This window comes from Sinocyclocheilus grahami, unplaced genomic scaffold (genome assembly GCF_001515645.1).
Source record: "Sinocyclocheilus grahami isolate Dianchi unplaced genomic scaffold, SAMN03320097.WGS_v1.1 scaffold888.1, whole genome shotgun sequence".
Taxonomy (NCBI): domain Eukaryota; kingdom Metazoa; phylum Chordata; class Actinopteri; order Cypriniformes; family Cyprinidae; genus Sinocyclocheilus; species Sinocyclocheilus grahami.
The window spans coordinates 513,442-541,376 of NW_015506067.1; the positions used below are offsets into that span (position 1 = coordinate 513,442).

Consider the following 27,935-nt stretch of genomic DNA (forward strand, 5'->3'; position numbering starts at 1 on the left):
CAATGTGATTTCTAATAAAGATCCATTTCCTATGATTCATATCAATTGAACGTGGAACATGAACAAGGGTTAAAAAAAAAAAGAGAATTGTAAAAGAAATACATGCCATAGCTCTAGAGCTAAAAATACAAATAAAGGCATAATTTATTCAAAAACCGATACTATAATAAACATGTTTCACAAAAGTAATGTTTACTGCATTATACTGTGATCAACGTGTAAGTTTCATTTTCTTTTATAAACTGAATTACAGTAAAAGTAAAACAAACTTTAAAAAATAATATCTGTCCTCTTTGTCTTACTGAAGTCCTGGACAAATACTGCATGCATGTCAAATCCTGGAGAAATCCAGGAACTTAAATGCACATCAACAGCTGAAAGACAAAATGTTCTGATCGCTGTCTAACAGATGAAACGTTTATTAAGTGTATGAACAGCATTTATTGTCTATTTAAGCAACATGAAGTAAAAGATCCGTTCATCAAACACAGACGTCAGAATCGTGTTCTGCGTGATGTATTTCAGTCTAAAGGTTTAACATCTTTCAGCTTGATTAAAACATGTGAACACTCATCAGCATCTGCAGTAACTCTCACCTGATTCAAATCTCATAAACAAAGTACAAATGTAGGCTTGCTTGTTTAGTCCTGATTCTGAAGTAGGAAGTTCAAGATGCCAAATTCATTGTCAGTTGGAGAGATCAGCATTTTGGCTCTGGCTTCGTTTAACCTCCTGCGCAGGAAATCCCTCCGTTTGCACCACTCCTGAAGCTCCTCCTCACTGTGAGCAAAGTCGCAACTCACACCATCAGCACAGCCATTTTCCAACCTGTCAATCAAACACCACAGCCAATCAGGACAAAGACCACTGTTAATAACAAACCCTTCATCGTTGATGTTGTTCATGGATTTGATGATAGTGAACCTGGGACAGATGGAGAAACAGGGTCCAGGGAAGCGATAGGACCAGGCCAGACTCTCGTCCTCTCCCTCTCCGCTGAACACTCTCTGCTTGTGTTTCTCTGTGAAGATGTGGTGCTGCCACTGCCGATCACTGTTGCTGTGTTTCCCACACAGAGAACAGTAGAAACTGTTCAGCTGTAGTAACAAACACGCAAGCGGCTCCATTAGCACCACAGCTGCAAAGTCCGCGTATTTTACGTATTTTTTGAGAAGTCGCGTTAACAAAAACATGGGTTGCCGTTATTTGGGCTTATTTTTAAAAATATGGTTGCTTGTTAGGCAAACCTGACAAGCAACTTTGTTTCTATACATTTATGGTCAATGTTTTTTTTCTTCTTCCCCCGAATATATTGTTGACACTGTCTGCTCGCAGGTAAAAGCCAATCAGCGCAATAACTAATGTGCTGTAGGGTTATTAGTCATCGCACATCGTGCCCCCTCCTCCCCCTTATTGGAGTAAAATCACGTTTAACTTGCAGACACGTGACGTTAGTAGATGTAAATAGACAAACAAAGCCACCAAGAAAGATGTACAGAGATGGACGAAACACAGGAGAAGGTGAACGGTGCAGGGGAGTAAAGGGACCTAATTTAATTTGTAAAATATTTTTATAATGCATTAATCATTAGCAGTAATACTAATAGTAGATACATGGTTCGAGTTTACTTTATTATAAATATGTGGCTATATTAAAGCTTCCCCTTAGTGCTCTGGTCTTGTTTTATTCTCCATAACTATTCTGCTTGCAGGTGATCGGAGGATAGTGTGTGCCCTCCCGCTTTGTTGCAATTTAATGATTTTTGTAAAATAACTTGTGTTTTTGCTCTTGAAACTCAGAGTGGTTTCAGTTTACTATGTTGCAGGCTCATTTATTGATAATAAACAATTGATCAAATAATATTGATGCTAATAAATATTGGGCTTGTTTTTGAAGCTGCGGTTGCTTATTTAACTTGTGAGAGTTGGCAACACTGACTAGCACGTGAGAGGACATTGAAAATTAACCTGCAGGAACGTACCAATGCTTCAGCAAAGTCCGTCGGCATGGTGATCTGCTTCTCTTCCATTGGCTGAGATGGTGAGGTGCTGTCAGACGCTCTGTTCTGATTGGAGGTCGAGAGCCAGACGTCAAACACCTGCTGGATGTCCCTGACTGCAGTGGAGAACATGTGACCTCAATCATTAATTCAGATCATATCTAGGCTATGATGTCACAACTTAATCCCAATTCACACACGTGTACAAAGTATGAGAAAGTACACTTTGTCATAAACTTAAGTGCCTTATATCATTGGAATCCGTGGCTCAAGACGAACAAACCAAATACATCTCCTACTTCATTTCTATCATGAAAAACAAAAATGTCCCACCATATTGATTATCATTATTATTATTATTATTTTTTTTTTGGCAAAACCAGTTTTAGGTTATTTGCCCAATAGGAAACAAAACAACAACAAAAAAAGATAATCTAGAGATGAATATCAATTAATTTTCAGTATCTTGACACACTGGCTTGCCAAAATGTTCAAATTGGGTGTGGCCACTTTTACTTAAATGGTTATGACTCTTGAACAGAATTATGTATCTTCACCAAATTTGGTGTAGTTATGTATAGGCTAATTCTGAGGGCACATGCAAAGACCAGGAGAACTTGGCCACTCTGTGGCGCTAAAACAGGAAAAAACTTGGCTCCAAGTATGGCCCAATTGGTACGACTGACTTGTCATCATTGCCTATTGTTCACATATTTTGAAAAACATGGCTATCATTGGCCAAACAAATTTCAGTAGCTATTAGACAAGCTTAACAGAGGCCAGTCGGAAGGAAAATTGATGGCCTGTTTGACTATTCTCCCAGAGGTCTGTTAAAATTGGGGAAAAATGGCCACTAGTTAGTAGTTACTAGTTACACATTAGTGCAAATGAGCATATACAATGCAATGTTTCACACACATATTATACACACTATGCATATCATAAGTTAGATTACCTCAACCACCTCAACTTTGCCTCAAGAAATGCTGGCAATCAAACTGTTTGTTACATAGGCCGTTTGATTTTTTTTTTTTAAAGTAAGCATGAACCGGTAGTTGCAATTGCCTTTTTTTCTCTACGGTGACATATATCCGAGTGAAACAGCATCTGAAATGAGAGGACGGGACTTGATTTCGTCCTTCGGGAATTGATTGGATCGTTGGAAGTTGGGGCGTTGCTAACAAAATGGAGGCAGATCTGAATGCCAGTTTGCAGTTAGCTGTGGGGGGATTTACAGTGGGGACTCTCCACTGGATTCACAGCCGACACCCAAGCATGAATAAATGTTTTATGTATTAAGGATGACGACGACGACGATCAACGGCACAAAACATGCCTAAACAGCAAGACTGCCTGAATGACTGAGCTAATGACTCCATCAGGTTAAGTCATATTCATGAAAAAAATTAGTTTGCGATGTCCTAAGAGTAATGTTGTGGTAATATCCTAATATATTTTCAATGTTTAGGGGTAACGTACTCCCTCATGACTGGTGTCAGTGCTATAAAGTGAAGCATCAGCTTCAGCTTTTCCCCGTCGTTTATCCCAGTGTTTACCCCTCACGTCACTAGCTCCGCCCTTGCGCCATAGCTCGTGACCGAAAGAGAAGACGAGTCGTTTTGAGGGGGAGGGGAGGGGAGGTTAACGTTTTTGATTAAAGATTACGAGGGCACATGAATTAAAAAAAAATAATGAAGTGCATGTATAAATTATTTATAACAAACACTACAGTATTCCATTAAAAAAATAAGAATTTTCAATTTTGATTTCATGGTGACTTTAAAGACTAAACCTACTTTCTAACTAAATTCTACTTTTCTCGTCTTAGGTTTTTTAATCTCACCAAAACTAGTGAAGTAGAACTCTCATTGCTGCCTAGATCAATAATTATCAAAATGTTGAACAAATGTCAAAAAATGTTGAACTTCAGTATTTGGATGGGCAATTTAAAAATGTTGCCATAAACAACTGTACCCAAAATCCTATAATTCCTAAATCAAACCTCAGAACTTCACAAAACTTGATTAGTACATGCAGCATATGACTGTGACTGAACATCAGTGTTGATTGTGTTTGATTTAATGCTCACAGCCGTTGTTCTTCATGTACGTCCACAGATCCTTCTCCTCCTGACTGTGAGCGAAACTACAGTTCCCGATGTAATGACATTTACGCTGCTTCAGCACATGAACACAGATCTGTAGAGGAAGAAGAAAGCAAAGGAAACATTCAGCGTTAAACTTCAAGAGCTCAGTTTCAGTGTAACAAATGAGTTTTCAACAGAACAAATATATTATATTTCATATCCCTACTTTAAAAAGAGACATCGTTTTTACCAGTGGAATAATGTAACGAAGTGAAAATAATTTGTTACAGTAGTTAAGTAGCCTATTTTTTGGGAGTATCTGTACTTTACTTGAGTTTTTATATTTCAGCCAACTTTCACTTTAACTCCACTACATTTCCTAATTAAAATGTATACTTTTACTCCGATACATTTCCCTGAACCATATTCGTTACTTACTACAAAATAAAGTTGGAAGATGAACACAGACTGCAAGCAAGCAGGTTCAACGAATCAGTGGTCTGGCGTCTGCAAGTTAGACTCCTAAAAAACAAATTTGCTCATGTGCAAACAAGTGCTCAAACAACCGCGGATGATTCTATTTTCCACTCAAGTCGAGGCTGGTGTGTGCGATATACAGTACAGTGTATCTTCTGCGATAATATGGCAAGTGTTGTAATGATGTGCGATTTGACATTATCAAGTATATCATCAAATCACACACACAGAGTGCACGCATGTGATTTATTAGTCTATTAAAATTCAAAATTCAAGGCATTCTAAATTGTAGACGGCAAAAATGCGTCTGTATGCTTTTTATATTTATATAATTTAATAGTTACCTTAATCTATATCAAACAAAGAGTGCAGTTTTTCCCCCAGATATCAGCATGATAACAAATAAATGTTTGATAAAGTTTAATAAAGTTAGCATTAAGTGCCTTACATTTTAAACACAAAATTGCCTGTTTTTGCTCAATTTTGCCAACGAAAATAGTTCCAAACAAAGATCACAGCACTGTTTTGCGTCTCTGAGCAATGGACGGTGTTTACTTATTGAATGAATCGGTTTTTTGAACGAATCTGTTGATTGAGTTAATGAGTGAATCACTGAATCATTTAGTCAAATGCTTTGTTCCTGAATGAATCAGCTGTTTGAACGAATCTGATGAAGCTCAATGACTTACTCATTAACAGTCACTTGCTGCCTTCTACTGGCGGTTTTAATTTCACATTTCGACTATTTTTTCCATGTTTTAAATCATTTCAAATATCAGTATTTAATGTTTTATGTTAAAAACAAAACATTTATGCATCTGTAACTGCAGGTTAAATGCATCTATGTTCCCTCTGAGATACATTAAATGGAGCAAATACATCCAAGTATGGAGTGACATTTACTACACAGAGCCATAGTTCACTGACAAGCTACGCAATATCGCTTTCATAATCGCAGATGTATCGCCTTCGATTATGAATGTGATATTGCGTAGCTCGTCAGTGAACTACGGCTCTGTGTAGTAAATGCCGCTCCATCTGAAAGCACGTGCTGGAGATTTACTACTAATCACAGAACCGGCTTTATTGACGAGATGCGCATGAAAATCACATGCGATTTATCGTGCAGCCCTAACTTCAACTTCTACCATAGTAATTTTCTGGTAAGATATCTGTACTTTTACTTGAGTATGGCTTTCAGGTACTTTATCCACTACTGGTTTTTACTCACGTCATATTGTTGAGGAAAGGTCTTGGCAAAGGGCAAAGGTCGCACTGCGACCCACTTCTTCCTCTCTTGGGATTTGACCAGTAAAACCCTCCTATCTTTGGTCCAGCTGAAGAGAGACAGACAGAGGAAGAGAGTGAGACAGCTGTGTCCAGGTGTGTGTGTGTGTGTGTGAGCGTCTGTCCATCCGTCTGCACCTGTGTCTGGCTTTAGCGGTGCAGTATTTCAGTGCTCGGTCCGGTTCACTGACCAGCCCGTCTCTCCAGCACTGACCACACACAAACTTCATCATCAGCTCCAGTCTGTGACCTTTGACCTCAGCACTTCCTGTTCCCTGCACAGGACCCATGTTCCCATTTGTCTCATCGTTTCTGATTGGACTCTTTGATTTGGCGGCAGTGATTTTGTTTGGTGAGCATGAAGCTATGACTGCAGGCTGATGGAAACACAATATATAGAGTTGAGAAATTATTGCCACATGCTTTATAAAAATCAATGTACTAATAACTGCTGTTTACTAAATCAATCTTCACTAGTACCAGTGTTACCACATAGTTATGAAACATCTAACACTAAGCATTAAAAGGATCCTTCCTCCAAAATAAAATCCTCATGCCATACACTCACTCACACACATACAACAGCAACCCCCAAAAATTTGCATTTAGGTTTGGTTCACGCTAAAGAAACTTTGACATTTTCACATCCTTTTCTAAAGTTTGAAGACGGTCACCATACACTGCCATTATATGAAGTGTGAGAAGAACATTTACTAAAATGTCTCTATTTGTGAAAGAAGGACAGGTCATCCTGCTTTAGAATAACAACACCAGGGTAAGTAACTAATGATAAAGCACTATTTAAAAATTACTTAATTGAAAAGAAACTCACACGTTCTTTGTTCCAGTGTTTTTTAGACTCCTGTACAATCTCTTCATGAGTGGTTCCTAAAAACACACAGTTTTAGTTTCATGTGTCTCCACCTGCTGGATCACTGATGTAATGCAGTACCTCAAACAGACAGATCTCACAGAACAGCGGCTGGTCTTTTTAGTATTTTGTGTGTTATTTTAACATCAAACTACTTCAATGTTTTTAAATGACAAATTGTTTTTAAAAACCTTTAAAGCAATTAAACATTAGGTACAGTTGCGGTTAAATGTTTACATACGCTTTATTCTTAATACTGTGTGTCATTGACAGTTTTTTTGTTTTGTAATATTTGTTGAGTTCCTTGTTTGTCCTGAACAGTTAAACCGCCCACTGTTCTTCATAAAAATCCTCCAGATACCATAAATTCCTATGGCTTTCCAGCATCTTTTGCATATTTGAACCCATTCCCGCAGTGTACTGATTTTGAGACCCCTCTTTTCACACTGAAGAAAACGGAAGGACTTGTACACAACTATTACAAAAGTTTTAACATTCACTGATGCTCAAGAAGGAATGCTTTAAGAGCGCAAGAACTGGATCAAGTTTTTAATTTTTGTTTAAACATCACGTTTTCATTTAATACTACCCTTCAGAAGCTACAGAAGACATGTTTCCCACAGGACAAAATAAGCACAATTTACCCTGGCTTTCAAATTCAATTCTAATTCAAAAGGTTTTCTGTAAATCTGGCGATCATACAGTTACTTGACTAAAATAATGTTGTTGTTTTTTTTATACTCCAAATCTGCATGTTTGTGCAATTTTATACTTCTTTTTTGCCTTCTGAGTGAGTGGTGTATGCAATGATTCTGGTCACATGATAGTAGCAGGTGTAAACAGCGTGTTATTTGTGTACCAGTGTCTCTCTGCAGGATCCAGATCTGCAGCTCGATGAGAGAGTGAGCGAAGCAGCAGCCCTCCTTCCTCTTACAGCCCAAAGTGAGCTCGTGACGACACACGTCAAACTGACAGCGAGAGCTCAACGCTCGGATCTTACTGTAACTCACAGCGCTGCTCTTCACCACGTGAACCAAACACCTGACAGAGAGACAGAAAATACATTCTTATATCAAATGATCAAGGATCGTTCAGCTGTGACATTTTTATTAAAGGCACAATATGTAAGTTTTCGCCGCTAGAGGACGCGTATTCAAAACAAACAAAGAAACAAAGGCATAGTTAGATGACGCCGTGACTGAGTGTGGAATCATGGGAGTTGTCGTCTTCATCCCCACAGCCGATGCAATCCGACGGGACTCATGTTCATGGATGAGCTAATGATTTATTAACGTAGTTGAATGAAGCAGGGTGAGGCTGAAAACCGTCGAAGCGAAACGAGGCCGCTGAACCAGCGTGACACACGGCTTGAAAGCAGCGGAGCTTTTATTATGCCACAGTCGACCGCTTCCACTCCTTCCGGTCGTGCGTATGTGGGGAAAAAAGCAGCGTTGTTTTATCATACTAGATACATTTGAACATTCTGTTATAATGCTACTCTGTGCGGCCGTCACCGATCTAATAAAACGCACAACATATTAAAGCGTCTTTGGTGTTTCCATGTTTTCTTCAAAACAAAACCGGAAATCAAGGGGTTATGACGTCATTGGCAGGCGACACAATGACACTATAGACACGGTCCATGTCACTAGTTAAAATTGCTTATTTCTCTGGATTTAAATATTCTTCTAAGCATTTGGGATAATGTAAGTGCTCAAGTCAGCAAAATATATAACACTGTTCTAGTGGTTTTTGGATATTTTAATAAAAAAATCTTACATATTGTGCCTTTAACGCGTGACAATGAGTTTGCGGTGTTTCTCACATACTTTTTTTGGTCAAACTGATGTTGTGTCGGTACGTTCGCACACAGAGCGGGATTCTCCTTCCAGCGTTTGCTGATCATTCTGGGTCTGCAGTCAAAACAGGCCTGTGGAAGGACAGACCACACGTGTTTAGTACGTATCAGAACAGAGAGAGCGTTTAAACTGGGCCTCGTTAGATACGCCTCGTTAGATACATATGATTAAACATTCACAGCACTGATCCAGGTGAATCGGGTCATCATTTAAACTTTGACAGATCTGTATAAAATAATGTCGCACACATTAGAGGAAGTAGAGCCCTGCACGGGCCTCAAATTTAGGCCCTGGCCCGAGACGCTCAGGTCCTAGCCCGGCCCGTGTCCGACAGCTTATCAGAATTACCGGCCCGAGCACCTCTTTTTTTCCCCTTCTTCCAAAACAGCTTATACTACCATTTCAGCTATTATAATAGTTCCGTTTTGTATGTAATAGCAAAGTGATATTTTGTTTCGTTTTTTTATGAAGTTAATAAAAAAAAAAAAAAAACGTTTGGAGCATTTTTTGTTCGTTAAATATAAGTTTTTGTTTTTTTAAAGTAACGACCAAGCGGCAGACAGTGAGTGAGCCTATGTTTGATCAATTTAGCCCAGTGATGAGCAAACTTGGCCCTTCCAGGCCACTTCCCTGCAGAGATTTAAACCCTGATAAAACTCACCTGCTTGTAGCCTACTAGTAGTCTTGAAGACAAAGATTAGGTGTGTTTGATTAGGGTTGGAGCTAAACTCTGAAGGAAAGTGGCCTGGAAGGGCCAAGTTTGCCCACCCCTGATTTTAGCCTTCTCAAATCATCACGACTTGCCTAAAATCAAATCTATAGATATAAAATAGTTCAAGCATATAACAAATGTTTAAACGTTAAACCTAGATAAATGTGCGCTATATCCAATAGTTTGTGCGGAGAGTGGAAGCTAAAGCGTGTTTTGCAGGACATGGAGGCGCCAGCGCGATTACTTGCATTTGTTTCAGTGGATACTGAATTTTTGTTGAGTAATTTTTGCTCGTAAAGGTAAGAGTAATACATCATTCGTAGCTGTAAAAGGTCTACTTTTATTTGTGTGCACTCACAATATCAACAAAATGTTGTGCTTTTATAAAATAAGGAAAACAAACATGATGCGCTTTCTGCCGTCTCGTCTTGAACAGAAGCACTTCACAAAAATGAACCAAAACTCAGCGAATACATGTCTCACAGACATGATAAATATATCTGTAGAAAGCTTTAAATTACTACTTAATGAAATAAAACAAATCAAAAACAAAAACTCTTTCATTATAATCATAATCCGTAAAGATGCACTTCTCTTTAAGGCGCGTCTAATGAGGAATGAGGAGATGGCGAGTCAGGATCGGCAACTTCATCCTTGCGACACAGACTCAGAAAACACTAGTTTATTAATAAATAACTCAATTATCTCCTTACTATTTCCCCCTGTCACATTTATGGTAATTACTTTTGCTGGTGCTTTGCGGCAAACTTAAGCCTATTGCTTGCATTTGAACGCAGAACTCTTCAGCTGCGCTGATGGCACGCACCATACATGCTACTGCACACGGACACTAAACACCGTCGAGCCGCTCTTGACAGTCACGGTAGCACGGTCTCGTGTTGTTTCCACCAGCGAGGCAATTTTTTTCATCACTAATTGATGGATGTCTAAAATATAAAAAAATAAGGAGAAGCCTAAAACAGGCCCGAGGCCCGGCCCGCGTCTGAACTATGACGTGAATATTGGCCCGAAGCCCGGCCCGAGGGGCGCAAAAAAGTCGGGGCCCGTCGGGCCTGGGCTGAAATGCAGGGCTCTAAGAGGAAGACTTAAGTCAAATCAGTGCTCATGAAAGCTACTGTTTATATTTTTATGCAACCGTTTCATAAGATCACATGAAAATCACATGCATTTTAATGGAAACATTTGGTTGAAAAATATGACAAGCTAACTTTTAAGAAAATCTAGAAAAGGTGATCAAATAAATCCATAAATCCAATATAAAGCTCAAGACTTTTAAAATGATCTGCACTGTTACCTCACAGAGGAACATGAACATGCCCGTGTGTATGTTCAGAAGTTCGATGACGCTGAGTGCTTGTCTCTCATTGGTCGAGAGCGGATTGAAGAGCAGCTCTCTGACCAGTAAGCCCCGCCTCTCTTGTGTCCACACGTCGATCTCTTCTTGACAATATGCAAACGTGCAGCCTTCTCCATACTTGCACACCTGATTCTCCAACACCTCTACACACACACACAGGGAGGATTACATCACATTGATTAACCTTTTCAGTGGTGAGTGTAAAATATTCTCAGTCCCCCCAGAGTGAGTTTTTTTTTTTAAGGCGACCGTTATTTTAGAACTTACTGTTTCCATGGCAACGCGTCAGGCTTGTCACGTGACACACCGCAGCCACAATAACACTGTATAACAGATGGATCGCTTTTATTTCGTTTTTCCTTTTTTATTTAAAGGGGTCATATGATGCTGCTAAAAAGAACATTACTTTGTGTATTTGGTGTAATGAAATGTGTTTATGCGGTTTAAGGTTCAAAAAACACATTATTTTCCACATACTGTACATTATTGTTTCTCCTCTATGCCCCACCTTTCTGAAACGCGTCGCTTTTTACAAAGCTCATCGGTCTGAAAAGCGAGGTGTGCTCTGATTGGCCAGCTATCCAGTGCGTTGTGGTTGGCCGAATACCTCAAGCGTGTGACGGAAATGTTACGCCCCTCACCATACTGTGATGCCTGCGGCAACCACATGTGACGACCCCAGGCTGGACTCCGCTTTGTCCACTGTGAAAGCCGATCCGGCGATCCACAGCGCGAAGTTGAAGTATTTCCTCAGCGACCAGCACGGATCAGCTCCAGGCATGACGAATTGATATCGTCCTCTTTTGGAAGGCCAAACAAAGCAGTTTCGCTTTACAACGAAGCACACAGCGCTTTCACGACATGGCGGCGGCGGCGGCAACAACTAAACTACAGCGAGAATAAAAGTTACGCCTTCTTTCTTTGCGTGAACATTTGAGCGGCGTTATGCAAATCTTCCCACAAATGTGCGCTATATCCAATAGTTTGTGCGGAGAGTGGAAGCTAAAGCGTGTTTTGCAGGACATGGAGGCGCCAGCGCGATTACTTGCATTTGTTTCAGTGGATACTGAATTTTTGTTGAGTAATTTTTGCTCGTAAAGGTAAGAGTAATACATCATTCGTAGCTGTAAAAGGTCTACTTTTATTTGTGTGCACTCACAATATCAACAAAATGTTGTGCTTTTATAAAATAAGGAAAACAAACATGATGCGCTTTCTGCCGTCTCGTCTTGAACAGAAGCACTTCACAAAAATGAACCAAAACTCAGCGAATACATGTCTCACAGACATGATAAATATATCTGTAGAAAGCTTTAAATTACTACTTAATGAAATAAAACAAATCAAAAACAAAAACTCTTTCATTATAATCATAATCCGTAAAGATGCACTTCTCTTTAAGGCGCGTCTAATGAGGAATGAGGAGATGGCGAGTCAGGATCGGCAACTTCATCCTTGCGACACAGACTCAGAAAACACTAGTTTATTAATAAATAACTCAATTATCTCCTTACTATTTCCCCCTGTCACATTTATGGTAATTACTTTTGCTGGTGCTTTGCGGCAAACTTAAGCCTATTGCTTGCATTTGAACGCAGAACTCTTCAGCTGCGCTGATGGCACGCACCATACATGCTACTGCACACGGACACTAAACACCGTCGAGCCGCTCTTGACAGTCACGGTAGCACGGTCTCGTGTTGTTTCCACCAGCGAGGCAATTTTTTTCATCACTAATTGATGGATGTCTAAAATATAAAAAAATAAGGAGAAGCCTAAAACAGGCCCGAGGCCCGGCCCGCGTCTGAACTATGACGTGAATATTGGCCCGAAGCCCGGCCCGAGGGGCGCAAAAAAGTCGGGGCCCGTCGGGCCTGGGCTGAAATGCAGGGCTCTAAGAGGAAGACTTAAGTCAAATCAGTGCTCATGAAAGCTACTGTTTATATTTTTATGCAACCGTTTCATAAGATCACATGAAAATCACATGCATTTTAATGGAAACATTTGGTTGAAAAATATGACAAGCTAACTTTTAAGAAAATCTAGAAAAGGTGATCAAATAAATCCATAAATCCAATATAAAGCTCAAGACTTTTAAAATGATCTGCACTGTTACCTCACAGAGGAACATGAACATGCCCGTGTGTATGTTCAGAAGTTCGATGACGCTGAGTGCTTGTCTCTCATTGGTCGAGAGCGGATTGAAGAGCAGCTCTCTGACCAGTAAGCCCCGCCTCTCTTGTGTCCACACGTCGATCTCTTCTTGACAATATGCAAACGTGCAGCCTTCTCCATACTTGCACACCTGATTCTCCAACACCTCTACACACACACACAGGGAGGATTACATCACATTGATTAACCTTTTCAGTGGTGAGTGTAAAATATTCTCAGTCCCCCCAGAGTGAGTTTTTTTTTTTAAGGCGACCGTTATTTTAGAACTTACTGTTTCCATGGCAACGCGTCAGGCTTGTCACGTGACACACCGCAGCCACAATAACACTGTATAACAGATGGATCGCTTTTATTTCGTTTTTCCTTTTTTATTTAAAGGGGTCATATGATGCTGCTAAAAAGAACATTACTTTGTGTATTTGGTGTAATGAAATGTGTTTATGCGGTTTAAGGTTCAAAAAACACATTATTTTCCACATACTGTACATTATTGTTTCTCCTCTATGCCCCACCTTTCTGAAACGCGTCGCTTTTTACAAAGCTCATCGGTCTGAAAAGCGAGGTGTGCTCTGATTGGCCAGCTATCCAGTGCGTTGTGGTTGGCCGAATACCTCAAGCGTGTGACGGAAATGTTACGCCCCTCACCATACTGTGATGCCTGCGGCAACCACATGTGACGACCCCGGGCTGGACTCCGCTTCGTCCACTGTGAAAGCCGATCCGGCGATCCACAGCGCGAAGTTGAAGTATTTCCTCAGCGACCAGCACGGATCAGCTCCAGGCATGACGAATTGATATCGTCCTCTTTTGGAAGGCCAAACAAAGCAGTTTCGCTTTACAACGAAGCACACAGCGCTTTCACGACATGGCGGCGGCGGCGGCAACAACTAAACTACAGCGAGAATAAAAGTTACGCCTTCTTTCTTTGCGTGAACATTTGAGCGGCGTTATGCAAATCTTCCCACATAGTGACGTAGGTATGTGGGGGCATGTTAGAACGAGCTGTTTTAGGTAGGCGTGGTTAACTCTTAACTTTTATAAAGAATATCTCTTTGGATTTGAGACTTTAGTCTTTGCAACTTTACAGATCTTCTTTATGCACCAAGAGCTTGTAACACTCCAAAGAGAAAGGAAAAATTGAAATCGCATCATATGACCCCTTTAAAATATTCACAAACTTGCATACCATGTCATGAACAATCTGATATTCCGATTCACAAATGTGTGTAAATGAGTGTTTTGTCATTTAAAAACCTTTCTAAATTATCTTGATTGTGATCTGTAATGTGAGATGGGCGCCGCCATGTTTGTTCGCGCTGCAGTTCAGAGTCCTGTCAGTCGGATTTACAGCACGTGAATTCATCAATTTCTCCCAAAATACAAGTAATAAGTGGCCGGTGAACTGGGTGAAGAATAGAGTGAACTTTATAGTTACTTACACTATGTGTATCTGATATGAAAAAAACTGTTATTGGATGGATTGTTATTGTTGCTTCCATAGACGTGTGTATTTTTCAAACTCTAAATGTATTGTTTTAGTAGTACTTATGTGTATTTAAATGTCTGAAACCTAAAATATGCATTATGTGGTTAAGAACACTGCATAGTTGTGATAATATGACAAGTGCTGTGCACTTCTCTCTCTGGCTCAGCGTCAGCTAAAGCGCGAAAGCATAGTTTGAATTTGGCAGTTGTGTGACGTCACCGAACGTTCTAAGTCCCATATGTGGGACCGTACTCCCAGGGGCACGGAAATAAAAATCCCATATGTGGGACCGTACCGCTCAAAGGGTTAAGGTACTAGGTCATCAGTCACTGCCCGGTTAACTGGTGACGCACCTCTACAGAGCACAAAAGCAGCCTGGAAGTTGTTGTGAGTTGGGCGGGGCCGAATCCGCCTCCAGGGTGAGTTAGCCCCGCCCCTCCTCCTGCACAGCAGAAGATCCTTCTTACAGCTGTGAGAAACATCAGTCCTGAACTCAAAATCCAGCACACCTGGACCTGAGAGATGACAGATAAAACGAAAGAATAATTAAATTGCTAAAACAAAAGATAGAAGGATTGAAATGATAGACTGAATGATAAATAGAGCAACAGATGGCATGATAAGAGTGATAGAAAAAATTATAAATGTAACAATAGATAAATTGGTAAATAGAATGATAGATATAATAACAAGTGAACAATGATATGACAGAAAAATCAATAAAACAACAGATAAAGAACAGAAAACAATAAAATGATAGCTAGAACAAAACACAATAATAAAATGATAAAGTAATATATGATAAAACAATACATAGAACAATTAGAATGATAAAATTATAAATAGAACAAAAGATAAAATGAAAAACAGAATGACAGAATTATAAAACAACAAACCGACTGAGATTATAAATAATAGAATGATAGAATGAATGATAAAATAGTAAATCAAATGGTAGAGCAACATAATGATAAATAAAACGCTAAATACTTTGACAGATATAATATAAATTGAACAATATATAGAACGATAAATAGAATGATAAAACAAATAGAACAACAGACAGAATAAAAGAGAACAATGACAGAATGATAAAACAATAAATAGAAAAATAGATCAGATATAATAAATAGAATGATAGATAAAATGACAAATAGAACGACAGAACAATTAAACAAATAGAACAATAAAACAATACATACAATGATAGAACAATAGATAGAACAATAGATGAAACGATAAACAGATCTATAAAACAATAACAAGAACAATAATATAAGTGATGTGAAGTGCCGGCCCCGAGACTCAAACCCGCAACCTTCAGGTTACATGTCTGACTCTCTAAGCATTAGGCCACGACTGTGGTAGCATTCTACACAAAAGAATGCTACCACAGTCGTGGCCTAATGGTTAGAGAATGCTACCACAGATAGAACGATAGCCAGACCAATAAAACAATAAAAAAAATTACAGAAGAAAAGGCAGATTGTGAGTGTCTGAGTCACCTGTACTCCTGAAGCAGCAGCTGCAGGCTTGAGTGAAATTATGCGTTTGTTCCAGCGGGTTCTTGCACAGACGGGACAGAGTCGAGGTCACATGACCATTCCTCTGTAACAAACACACACACACACACACACACACACACACACTAATTAAACAAACAGAGATGCACTAACGCTTTCACATATTCAGACTGTCAAAAACATCAAACTTACCGTACGAGGAGAATGTGTCAGTTTGACTGACGGCAGAAAACTGCGACAGACTTTCCCACCTGACAGAGAAACAAACACATGCTCATCATCATCATCATCATCATCATCACAAGTTCAAGTATCACACGGCAGTCTGCGTAGGTTTAACAGTCAGACCTGGCAGAGTGAATTCAGACAGCGAATCGAGCACATCTCCTCCCACCACCAGAGGGTGCTGCAGGGACACGGAGCCGCCGGAGGGACAGATGTAGTCCAACGCATCCAGATCGCCACTGGAGCAGTCCGAGCTCAGCTCCGGTTTAGTGAAGGAGTCAAGAGAGTTCAACTGACTCCCGACGGACGAGAAGAAGGCAGGAGGAAGACGAGGAGATGAGAAACACAGCAGAGCGCTGGGAACGACTCCGCTCTGAGTGACAAACAGGACAGAGTTAACTCATCACCATAAGGTACAACATCTACAGTGTTTCCCATAAAATGATTTATTTGTGGCGGCCGCCACAATATCAAAACTGACAGCCACAAACAGATTTTCCAAAAGGCTTTGACTTCGTTAAATAAACATGAGCACTAGGGCTGTCAAAATGACTGAAAAACTAAATTTGAATTTTCATCTTAAAGGTGCAATAGGTGATTGTCTTCAGAAACATTTCTTTGTTATGCTGGTTGAAAGTCTCTTCACATCCCGATAGCAATCATTAAGTTAAGTGGTCTAAATGTATTTATATATTCTGTGGAAGGCGCAGGACCAAGAAATGTTCGTCCAATCAAAACGCTCGGTCTGAGCGTTTTAATTGGCTTTCCTACCTGCCTGTCAACGTATGTATTAGCATACCTCCGCGCACCCTGTTCGCGCAGACAGGATACGTCATCATTAATGTTTTCTCACCGGTGAATGACACATGATGTAGCCCAGAGGTTCCCAGTCCTCGCGCCCGCTCTGCATATTTTGAATGTCTTGCTTAGTTAACACACCCGATTCAGATAACCAGCTCGTTAGAAGTGAGCTACGTGCATGAACTGTGTTCCGATCGGTATGATAACACAGTGTTCATTGCTCCCTCCTCCCTGAGCAGGGGAAATCTGTTGAAGTTTACTTCACTTCGGAACATGGGCTGGAATTGGGAACCGCAGGTGTAGCCTATTGTAGTAATGTTGTCTCTGGCATTCTGGTCTGTGAGCGTATATGCGTTCAGGGGGCGTGGCTTTGGAAGGCGATTGCAGGGAGGTAGGGTTGGGTACCGTTCACATTTTAACCGGTACGGTACCGGTATCGATACCTGAATTTCGGTGCAGGTACCCAACGGTACCTTTTTTCGGTACTTTACTCTCTGTGTAATTACAAAAACATTTATTTCAGTGTAAAAATAAGTCCAGCAGTCTCAATTTCAACATTTTGAACAATAGGGCCCTACAAACTTTTCCCCCCCCCCAGAAATTCTTGTTTTACTTTTCTGAAAATCAAATGAAGGCATTAAACATTTATTTTAAATCAAATGAAAATTAAACCCTTTTATTTTTTGGCAAACAAACTGAGGTTTACTGCTGACATTAATACATAGAAGAAAAATTGTGTGAATATTATTTTAAAACATTTTATAATAGGCTAATAATTGTTTTATTTTTTTCTACAATTAAGTGTAAAAAATCTGGATGTAATATTTATTTCTATCATTTAATTGTTTTCTTTAACTTTGATAGAAAATTTAATATTTAAAGATGTACATTATACTGTACTAAAGTAATACAAGAGTAATATATTTCTGTTACATGTTAAACCGTACTTTTATTTTGACAGGTTGCCATGAAGTTTCTGTGTATATACAGTATGATGATGCTAGTTTTCTCAAACGGTAAAATTCTCGCGAAGTGACTCTCACAGCAGCTTTGGAGATTAAGTTGTGTTCATGTCGTCATATAGTGAGACGCAGTGCCTGAAAATAACCGCGAGCGTCAGGCGTGCTTCAGTATTTGTGTAGTAAACAAAACCGCGTTTCCGCCATTCATACATACAGAGGCAAGCGGAACATGCAGGATTCATATTTAAACCATCTTTTTGCATTGTAATATTCACAGACACTAGTTCATATCGCGATTCGAATTAAGTGGCAGACCTACTTTTGATTTATTAGTCCAAAATTGACGAATTCCGTGGCATTCCGCGCTATAGAGTAAATTACGTTTTTATGAATGGAGTCCACAATCCCATCCGCGTTTTCGCAGAAACCATTATGGCCCTAGAAATGTAACCACACTTTAGAACATTTCGGCTTGCCCTGTGTGTTGTTTGAACGAGTTGCAGGGGTGACATCACGTCACAGGGTCTCTCTTTCTCTCTCTAGCGTATGCGCCCAGATGCATTCTCAGGTACCGAAATTTGGCACCGATTGATTTAACATGAATCGGTACTCGGTAGTACCGATGCAATTCGATCGGTACCCTTAAAAGTACCGAGTTCGGTACCCAACCCTACAGGGAGGGTGGGACATTCGCTTTCAGTGCTATCAGGCTAAAGTTAGCATTTTCCAAGATCTCCTACTGCACCTTTAAATATTATCAAAATTCTAATTATATTCAAATTTAAAAGGCATAATTTCAGTTAGCGGGAAAAAAGATTTTGGCTTTTCTCCTGAGGCCACAAGAGGGCGCATCGCGCAAAATATTATGCAAGTTTCTTCAAAGTGTAATAAAATAACACAACTATCTTTGAAAAAAAAAAGTGCATAATGTTTAAAATAATGTTTATAAACCATATATAATTAATAAAGTTGCTTAAACAATTAGAAAAAAACCCCAACACCATGCATGTATAGTTTAATACAAAGGACCGAAAACCAATCACAAAGAGTAGGCTACTTTCTTCATTTAAAAACATGATACAGGGGGATGGGGAAAAAAATGCCATAAAGTCTTGAGACATGTTTTTTAAAAGTTGAACTTACATTAATTTTACATGGCTTTCTAATCATGCCGCTCTCTTGCGCGAGACGCGCGTGCAACGCTGATAGATGTCCCTCTAGAAAATGTGATAAATATGCGTTCTGTGTGAACGGCTTGGTTTCAGTTTTGAGATAAACAACATCTTCTCCACACTGATGCTCTCGTTTTCTGCAATATATTGAATGAATAAGGTAGCAGCGCCGCATCTAGTGGGTTCAACTGGATAGGCTAACAAAAGCATTAAAATGCAATGACACTTAGCCTACATCGTCGTCACATTTCGTGTGCCACTGATAGGTTGCCTGACGGCTGACGCAGACTGTTTTTGCACTTGAATGTGGATTTTTTTTTTAATTCTACGAATATTCGAAATTCAAAAAAAAATTTTGACAGCCCTAATGAGCACTGCACGTTTCAAAGTCGAAACCTGGTGCGGGTGTTTTTACATCACTATTTTTTTTTTAAGGAAACTGACTGTCTTCAGAAAATTTTGGATGTCATTTTCATTTCATCTTGCATTTAATGCCTGATTAAGCAGCATTTGTGAGCGAAGCGCTGCTTTGTGTACAGCCGTTACCAGGGAAACATCTATTTCCCTAGATAATGAATTTAGATGGAGGCGGGGGAGTGCCGCCACAAATAGAGTGTAAGGCTGTGGGAAACACTGCATTTATGTCTGGTTAGTTAGTGGCTCACCTGCGATGCGTCTTCCTCTTTAGACATGCAGTCCAGCAGACTGTCCAGCTCGTCTCCAATCAGCTCATTGTCCTCCAGCGGCTGAGACACGGGCACCGAGAGCGGCACGGCTCCGGACAGACCCAGGGCCTCGTGGGAGTCACTGACGGGGACCGGAGCGGGTAAGACGGGAGATGGCCAATCAGAGTCAGCTGTCAGACAGAGATAACACTGAACATGAACACAATCAGCTGCAGAGTTAGACTAGACTGCAGACACGTTTGTAATGAAACACCAGCATACTGTACACATTATACTGTCTTCTTTTGATAAAAACAGCATGTGAAAGGACATGTATACACACATACATACATACATATATATATATATATATATATATATATATATATATACACAGTGGTGTGAAAAAGTGTTGGGCCCCTTCCTGATTTCTTTTTTAATACATTGTTTAAAAACATCTTAAGTTCTAGTACTTTGATAAAATGATGTATAGATACAATTCATACTGGAAATGGGTATAAAGTGTCTTCTGCTCACCAAGGCAGCAATAAAAAAATTATTTGATAAAGTGAAATATTATTATAATTTAAAAAAAATTTCTATGTGAATGTTAAAAATGTTCAAATGTAATTATTTGTGTGATCAAAGCTGTTTTTTCAGCATCATTGCTCCAGTCTTTAACGTCACATGAGCCTTCAGAAATGATTCTAATATGCTGGTTTGCTGCTCAAGAAACATTTCTGATTATTATCGGTGTTGAAAACAGATGTGCTGCTTCATATTTTTGTGAAAACTGTGATACATTTTTATTTTTCAGGATTCTTTAATGAAGAGAAAGTTCAAAAGAACAGCATTTATTTGAGATAGAAATCTTTTGTAACATAGTTAATGTCTTTACTCTCACGTTTGATCAATGCATCCTCATTTCCTTCAAAAAATTATACTCACCCAAAACTTTTGTACATTAATGTTAATTAATGCATTTGGCAGGCAGATTTATCCAAAGGGATGATGCAATGAAAACATTTTATCAGTTGATGCATTCTCTGGGAATCAAGCGCATGACCTTGGTGTTGCTAACGTCACACTTTACTGTCTGAGCTGCAGGAAAACATGCTGCATTCCTACTATTAGTATGATATTCAGTGTCTTTGAAATACCTGCGGAGTCAGTCACTTCCTCCAGCCCAACAGAAGAAATCTGCAAACAAACACCAAAGACGTCTCAATCTACTCATCATCAGCTAGCTGAGCTGAAATCCAAAGATGAAATTCATGAGAAATTAGTTTAAAACCGTAGTTTTGGTTTTTTTAAATGAAGTCCTGCCTCATCTAAAGGTGATGGCGCAACAGAGTTGTCCTCAGAACCTGCTGCTTTCCCCCTCTGAAACAGAAGAACAGATTTGTTTCATAATATGATTATCTTTCTCAAACATTTCCTTATTGCACTCAAACATAGTGTTAAAAATATTTCAACAGCATGTACAGGATTGTGGGTACTCACGTGAGAACTGATGTACGCTTTTCTGTTTTTTAGGCCCAGACTGGCTGCAATTTCCTTGGACAAATTACTGATTGTCTGATCCTGAAAAACAGAGAAAATATGACAGACACAACAGACAGAAATCACCAAGACAAAGACAGTCACATGACCCTGATACAACTAATCAAGAACATGTTTAATGAAACATATTTAAGATAGCAAAAAAAAAAAGTTAGTTAACTAGCAAATAAGTAAATTATCCTTCCTGACTTTACCAAACAAAAAGAGTTTAGAATGAAATGAAGTAAATCAAAATGCAATTTTATTCCTAATTATGCTAAATAACCATTTATTTCAGTTTAATTTCTTAAGTATTTGTGATTGTCAGACATTCTAAATGTTTTTGAATGCTGGGTATTCATTTATTTAATGTGCATTAATTAGTTTACTCCAATTTAAATGTTTAGAATGTTTTTTTAAATTTACACACTGCTTTAAATTAATAATCTACATATTTAGTTTCATAGGGGTTTCAGTGATACAGATTAAAGCACAAACAAATAAATATAATCAGTTTTGGCCTTTTAGTGACATTAAACAGTATGAAATGGAAAATATTGAAAAAAAATTTAATAATGGAATGGAAAGATTTTTTTTTCACAGGAAACATAATTTCATCAATTATTGCAAAGTACATTTGAAATATTCTGATCTAAAATACAGTAAATATCTAGTCAAAATAATCACAGTATTACAGTTTTTCACAATTGTTTTTGTGTGTGTGTGTATATATATATATTTTTTTTTTCTTTTTCTTTTCTTTTCTTTTCTTATTTTTTCTTTCTTTCTGTATTTCACATACATTTGACCAGCATAATCAATCTTACAATGGTTTTTTTCCTCTTGCAAAGTCATAGAAACACTATTAGGGAAAATGGTAACACAAAAATAAAACACATTTTTATAGTTTCCATTCACCCTTGAGGTTTGCCAACCCCGACGACTTCTGAGAACCCGTGAAAAGGGTCCATTAGATTACAGAAGAATTACAATTAATTCCATTTATTTAGCATTAATATATCAGCACATGTTAATTGAGCTGCAACATTTACTTCCACAAGGATAATAACACAGATGTTTGTTGTTTACCTGCGGTGAGGCCAGCAGACATGCAGTGCTGCAGTCGTACGCCTCTCTCAGTTTCCCAGACTCCTTCAGACACACGGCCTTACGATACAACGCCTTAGCGCTGTCCTTACACACCTCCAGAGCGCGATCGCAGTCCTTCACACTGCTGTCAAACTCACCCTGACACGGACAGAGAGAAAACACACATGACTTCATCTGCAACATAAAATATGTGACCCTGGACCACAAAACCAGTCATAGGGGTCATTTTTTTAATAATCTGAATAAATAAGCTTTTCATTGATGTAAGGTTTGTTAGGAAAGGACAATATTTGAGATCGAGATACAACTATTTGAAAATCTGGAATCTGAGGGTGCAAAAGAAAATCTAAATATTGAGAAAATCGCCTTTAAAGTCATCCAAATTAAGTTCTTAGCAATCCATATTACTAATCAAAAATGAAGTTTTGATACATTTACGGTAGGAAATGTACGAAATATCTTCATGGAACATGATCTTTACTTAATATCCTAATGATTTTTGGCATAAAAGAAAAATTGGTAATTTTGACCCATACAATGTATTGTTGGCTATTGCTGCAAATATCCCCCAGCGACTTATGACTGCTTTTGTGCTCCAGGGTCACATATAAAGCATCCAACAAGAACCTTAAAGGCCAAAATCCAGAAACGAAGTGAATTTTAGCACTTTCATCCTGAAGTCAATGGGTTTTTTGGATTGGTTTTTGGTTAAGCTCAAGAGATTCTCGCATTTTATTCTATAACATAAAATACATCAATAAAACCCTCTTTTCAAAAAAAAAAAAACGCTACCATGGTGTAGTTTGTTTATAGTCCATGTTTGGCTTTTATCTTCTGCCGTTTAATTTAGTTAGTTTTTGTTGTTCTCAGAGCTTATTTTTGACAATAATTCAAAGGCCAATAGAAAAATCCCATTGGGTTTTTGTCAAAAGAATCTGAGTGATGCTAACTTCCAGTTTGGCCTACAAAAATATGTAGATCTTGGTGTCAAATTCACCATGTTCTGATGGACGGCTGCGCGGTTGATGTACAGACTCTCCAGCAGGGCGGTGGGAACGTTCAGCCCCTCGACTTGAGCGTAAAGCGCCACGTTGACGCCCTCGCTGAAATGATCATGCGCCTGCGTCCAGTCGCCCTCTCGAAACGCAGCATTGCCCTCGTCTAAGAGATCACACACCAGCTGAACCACAAAGCCCTGATGAACAACAACAGCAAAGAAGAAACAAACAGACAGCTTATTACATAAGAATTTTTTTTAACTGGTCCAATCATGCTAAAATACTTAGCTCTACTTTAGAGAGAAAATGTGAATTTGTCTTCATTTAGATAAGCGTTTGTGTGCAAAATATTTCCTCAAGCCCAACCTCATAGCCTTCAGGGTCCGGATAAGGCAGAGAACATCTGTAGACACAAAGCACAAATCAACACTGTGTTTGAGATACGACAGTCAGCAGGACTGAATGATACTTAAAGTACAAGAAGAATTTTTTTTTTGTAGTACTTGATGAAGCTCAGCGCTCTCTGAATCTCCTCCCGGCGCTTCTGACGCTCACCGCTCATGTTTGACCATCACAACCCTGAAAAACAAACAGACACGTGTGCAAAAGTTCACGTTTACCAGCTGTTCACCGTTAGTCTCAAAAGACACCAATGCTTTCTTAAAAGTGTGTATTATAAACCGAATATTTGGTGTATAGACTGCTGTGTTAAACATTAAAGCGTCAACGTTTTAAATGATTATATCACAGTTTACAGTATATTTATGCATGTTCAGCATTGTATTTATATGTTTTCATTTGTGTCGGATGAGTCAAAAACTAGTTGACTGCCTAGAGAGCATTATTATCAGGCTATAGCATGCCGCTATCCCAGCTATCACAAGAATGTTCTGAAAATACTTTTAAAAACACTGCACAATTATGAGAAAGTTATTTCTGAACGTTTTCTAAACGATCAAATATGTGATTATTAACTTGAATTTTCAAAACGTTTGAAAAAATGTTTCAAACATTGACAGAAATGTTTTAGTTTTTTTTATCATTTTACAAACATTATGGAGATTTTACTTTTGAATCGCCAAAAAAAGCTCACCCTTACGAAAATTAACCATGGATTTATTGTAGTAATCATGTTTTAGTTTTTTTTTCTGGCGTATTGATTACTAGGGCTGTGTATCACCAGCAAAGTCACGATACGATACGCATCACGATACAGAGGCCACGATACGATACATGACTGCACTGAATTTCACCTCAGCAGAATTGAGAAAAACAGCTGTTTATTAAACACTGCTTACTATAGTGCCATTTCTAACTATTGGCAGAGCAGGCAGCTGAGCTCTGCATTATGAAGGGTCTCCATAACTGTACCACAGTACAATATAGGTAATGGCATATATTTCATGTTTACATTGTGCACTCCCCACCAGGTACAATGTTAAAATATGTTTAAAAAATTATTTACATTGCTGGTAGGTTATCATTGCACAAATTAACACACTCTCTACAATAAAAAAAAAATTAGAAGAGTTCTAAACACAGCTCCGCTTCCGAAGACGCAAAAGCGTTGTTCAAAGCGACTCAAGCCGAACATGCCCGTCTGTGCCAGCATTTGTGTGAAACAGAAGCAGTTTGATGTTAAATGCAGTCATACAAACAGATCACGCTGCGGCCGAACTCAGACATTCAGGAAAAAACTTTTTAGCGCTGCCCCGCAATTTTATCAACTAAATAGCTTAATCGCTCAAGAGCTACATTATCTTTCTCAACAAGGAGCTGGTAGCATCATTGTTTCTAAAGGAATTAAAGCCACAGCTTTACTGTTAATAGAGAAACGTGGCAAAACGGTGGTAATTCATACATACACAGCCTCTCTCTCTCTCTTTGTGTCGTAAATGAACAGTTGATGAATTACACTTTTCTGAGAATAGACTTGAAGTGGAGATAGCTAAACTGCAAGCTAAGCGGTGTTTTCAGAAAGCAAGCGCGTTTATCCAGTGGAGAGAGAGCGTGTGTGCACAGGGTTGCCAGGTTGACAAAGATAAGTAGCACGTTTAGCAGATATTTCTGTATTGCGCAAGTGTAAAGCTCTGTTTTGGGGATTATGTCTCTTTATATCAAGCAACCTCGTTGTGTTCCTCTGCGGCCAGATTATTAACAGATGCTCTATTTATTCTTTTTTAGAAACCTCGCACTTTTCTACAAAAACGTTGTAAAATTAAGCGCGGTCCACTGCTGCACACGTGCCACAGTATCGATACAGGGCCAGCTGTATCGATGCTCGTATCGTCAAATCTCTGTGACGATACATCGTCGTATCGATATTTTGAACACAGCACTATTGATTACCATTTGTATAACCAAAGTTTTACTACTAATACCATGGTTAAACTACGGTTAGTAAACCAAGGTTAATTTGTGGTTACTAGGGGTGTGCGATATATATTGTCTGCGATAATATTGTAATTGTTGTTTTAAGGATGTGCGATTTGACATTATCGAGTATTTTGCAAAAACCATTCAAAACATCCCAACAGAGCGCACACATACATTACGTGAAGTCTAGACTAGTGCGTGTGCGCATTTAGTGTTTTCTTTCACTGCATGATTCAGTCTATTAAAATACATTTAGAATGATCACAAATTCAAGACATGGCAGAAAATTTATATATTTATACCACTTCATATAGTTATTCAATTTCACACGAAGAGTGCCGTTTTTCTCCAAAAATTACCATGATTACAAATGTGACATTGAATTCAATAAGCAATAAGACTTTACGTTTTAGACAACATATTGCTTGTTTTTGCTCTATTTCGCCAACAAAAATCATTCCGAATACAGCTGTTTTGTGTCTCTGCAGGGCTCGACGCTTACTTTTCTTTTTAGGAGCACTTGTGCTCCTAACTTAAAAAATTTAGGAGCACGTTCAAAATTTTAGGAGCACCTTCTAAACAATAATTCAAAATGTTATCAAAAAGTAGCCTTTCCATTACGAGGTAATATTTGACTCCTCTAACTTTATTAAAAGTATGTAATCTTTTGTCAAATTCTTAAAAATTATATTTTATAAACTTTTTAAACATTTTTATTAAAACGACAGAATAAGAGTAGAATAAGAAACATAAGTTAAAAATCAAATGAAATCAGTATTAACTAAATTAATTTGTAGAGGTGGCACAGAAGAACACAAAAGTGGCTTGATGTACTTTCAGACATTTAATGAGGTTCAGAAGTGGAATGAGTGCAATTAAATCCATAAATCCATGATGATATTAATGTTTTAAATATAAAATTTTGAATATAGAAATATTAAATGATTTAAATAACTGAAAAGATACTTTAAAAATGAAACTAAAACTGCCAGCAGGTGGCGGCAAGTCACTGATTTTTATCACTGAATCATTCATTCAATTGATTCATTCGAACGGCTGATTCATTCAAGAGTGACTGTCTTTATGAATGGGTAATCATGAATCACTGACTCACTAGATTCGTTTAAAAAAACTGTTCGTTCATAAACGAAACACCGCTGTGTTTGAATGGAGATGCGCAGCGGCTGAGCTGTGACTTTGTTTTTAAACTATTTTCGAAATATTTCGAAATACAACGAAATATGACTCACTTATTAACAGTGACTTGCTGCCACCTACTGGCGGTTTTCTTTTCAAATTTCGGCTTTTTCTTTTTTGTCTTTTTTCATGTTTTAAATCATTTCAAATATCAGTATTCAACGTTTTATGTTTAATATATCAAAACATTATTTATGCATTTGCGGCAGTCCTTAAGATATCAGCACAATAACACACTCAGCAAAATATCGTCTAATTATCGTTATCGATAAAATCCCTGAAAATATCGATATAAATTACTCAATATCGCACACCCCTAGTGGTTACCATGTTTTTTTTTTTGGTAAAACAATGATTAATTTTCGTAAGGGCAACTAAAATAATTCAGAAAAGCGTTGAACAATGTATAACTAATGCTTTTTTGTGTTATGAGAACGCTATTAAAGACCAGATAACTTCGAACGAACGTAAACGTTACTGGAAGAATGTTGGTAACTTTGAGAGAACTCAAGTCAGGGCTCTGAGAACGTTCCCTTGGCTGGGACGACACTCAAAACCGTTAGCTTGCAACGTTAATAGAAGGGAGATAGCTGGAGATTTGAAACACGCCCAAACTCGACTTCGCTTCCTACCGTAAACAAACCGTTTCTGCAAAAACGAAACTAAAGCAGCTGGACCTTCAGGACGACGGTCTAATAATCAATAAAGCCAGCCACAAAAGAGCACATATACCCTCAGAATAAGGTCGCGCTAGAATCACAAACTTTCCAGGTGACTCCAGCCAGTCAGACTCACCTGTGTCTGGAGAAAAATCGCGAAAAAAGGCGCTTTCCTCGGAGTTCCGCGCGTGTTTCCTTGGCGGTCTGTGTGTAAAACATTAGCGGAATGACTGACAGATCATTAGCTGGTCAGTCTCAAGACATCTGCCAAATGTGTGTGAACATGCACCGCTCCCTCGCTGTGAACCCGACTAATGTTTCCAGCTGATAACCGTTTTTCCGCGAGACGAGCGCGGCTGCACCAACAGGAGGCG

The 27,935-nt window shown here is 38.7% G+C and overlaps 1 protein-coding gene across 1 annotated transcript; it reads right to left on the bottom strand.

The window, feature by feature from the left end:
* Positions 1-156: 156 nt before the first annotated feature.
* On the bottom strand, positions 157-27,916 carry LOC107563727 (zinc finger CCCH domain-containing protein 7B-like). The gene is made up of 23 exons (XM_016248668.1): positions 27,698-27,916; positions 23,833-23,908; positions 23,696-23,732; positions 23,329-23,526; positions 22,311-22,469; positions 21,183-21,263; positions 21,006-21,062; positions 20,840-20,879; positions 19,680-19,870; positions 16,203-16,452; positions 16,047-16,105; positions 15,837-15,939; positions 14,685-14,846; positions 12,787-12,992; positions 8,551-8,651; positions 7,581-7,762; positions 6,683-6,738; positions 5,989-6,227; positions 5,795-5,900; positions 4,090-4,198; positions 1,983-2,116; positions 925-1,097; positions 157-828 (listed from the first exon to the last, which is right to left on the bottom strand). Exons 2-23 carry the CDS (start codon positions 23,889-23,891, stop codon positions 642-644), a joined length of 2,889 nt encoding a protein of 962 aa, XP_016104154.1. The 5' UTR covers positions 23,892-23,908; positions 27,698-27,916; the 3' UTR covers positions 157-641.
* Positions 27,917-27,935: the final 19 nt, after the last annotated feature.

Bases quoted from the DNA above. Each gene is read 5' to 3' on its own strand.
- LOC107563727 (XM_016248668.1), bottom strand. From the start codon at position 23,891: ATGAGCGGTGAGCGTCAGAAGCGCCGGGAGGAGATTCAGAGAGCGCTG. The intron at 19,871-20,839 runs GTATTTCAAAGA...TCTGTCTGACAG, and splicing joins GGAAGTGACTGACTCCGCAG to CTGACTCTGATTGGCCATCT. The intron at 829-924 runs GTTCACTATCAT...TTTGATTGACAG, and splicing joins TGTTTCTCCATCTGTCCCAG to GTTGGAAAATGGCTGTGCTG.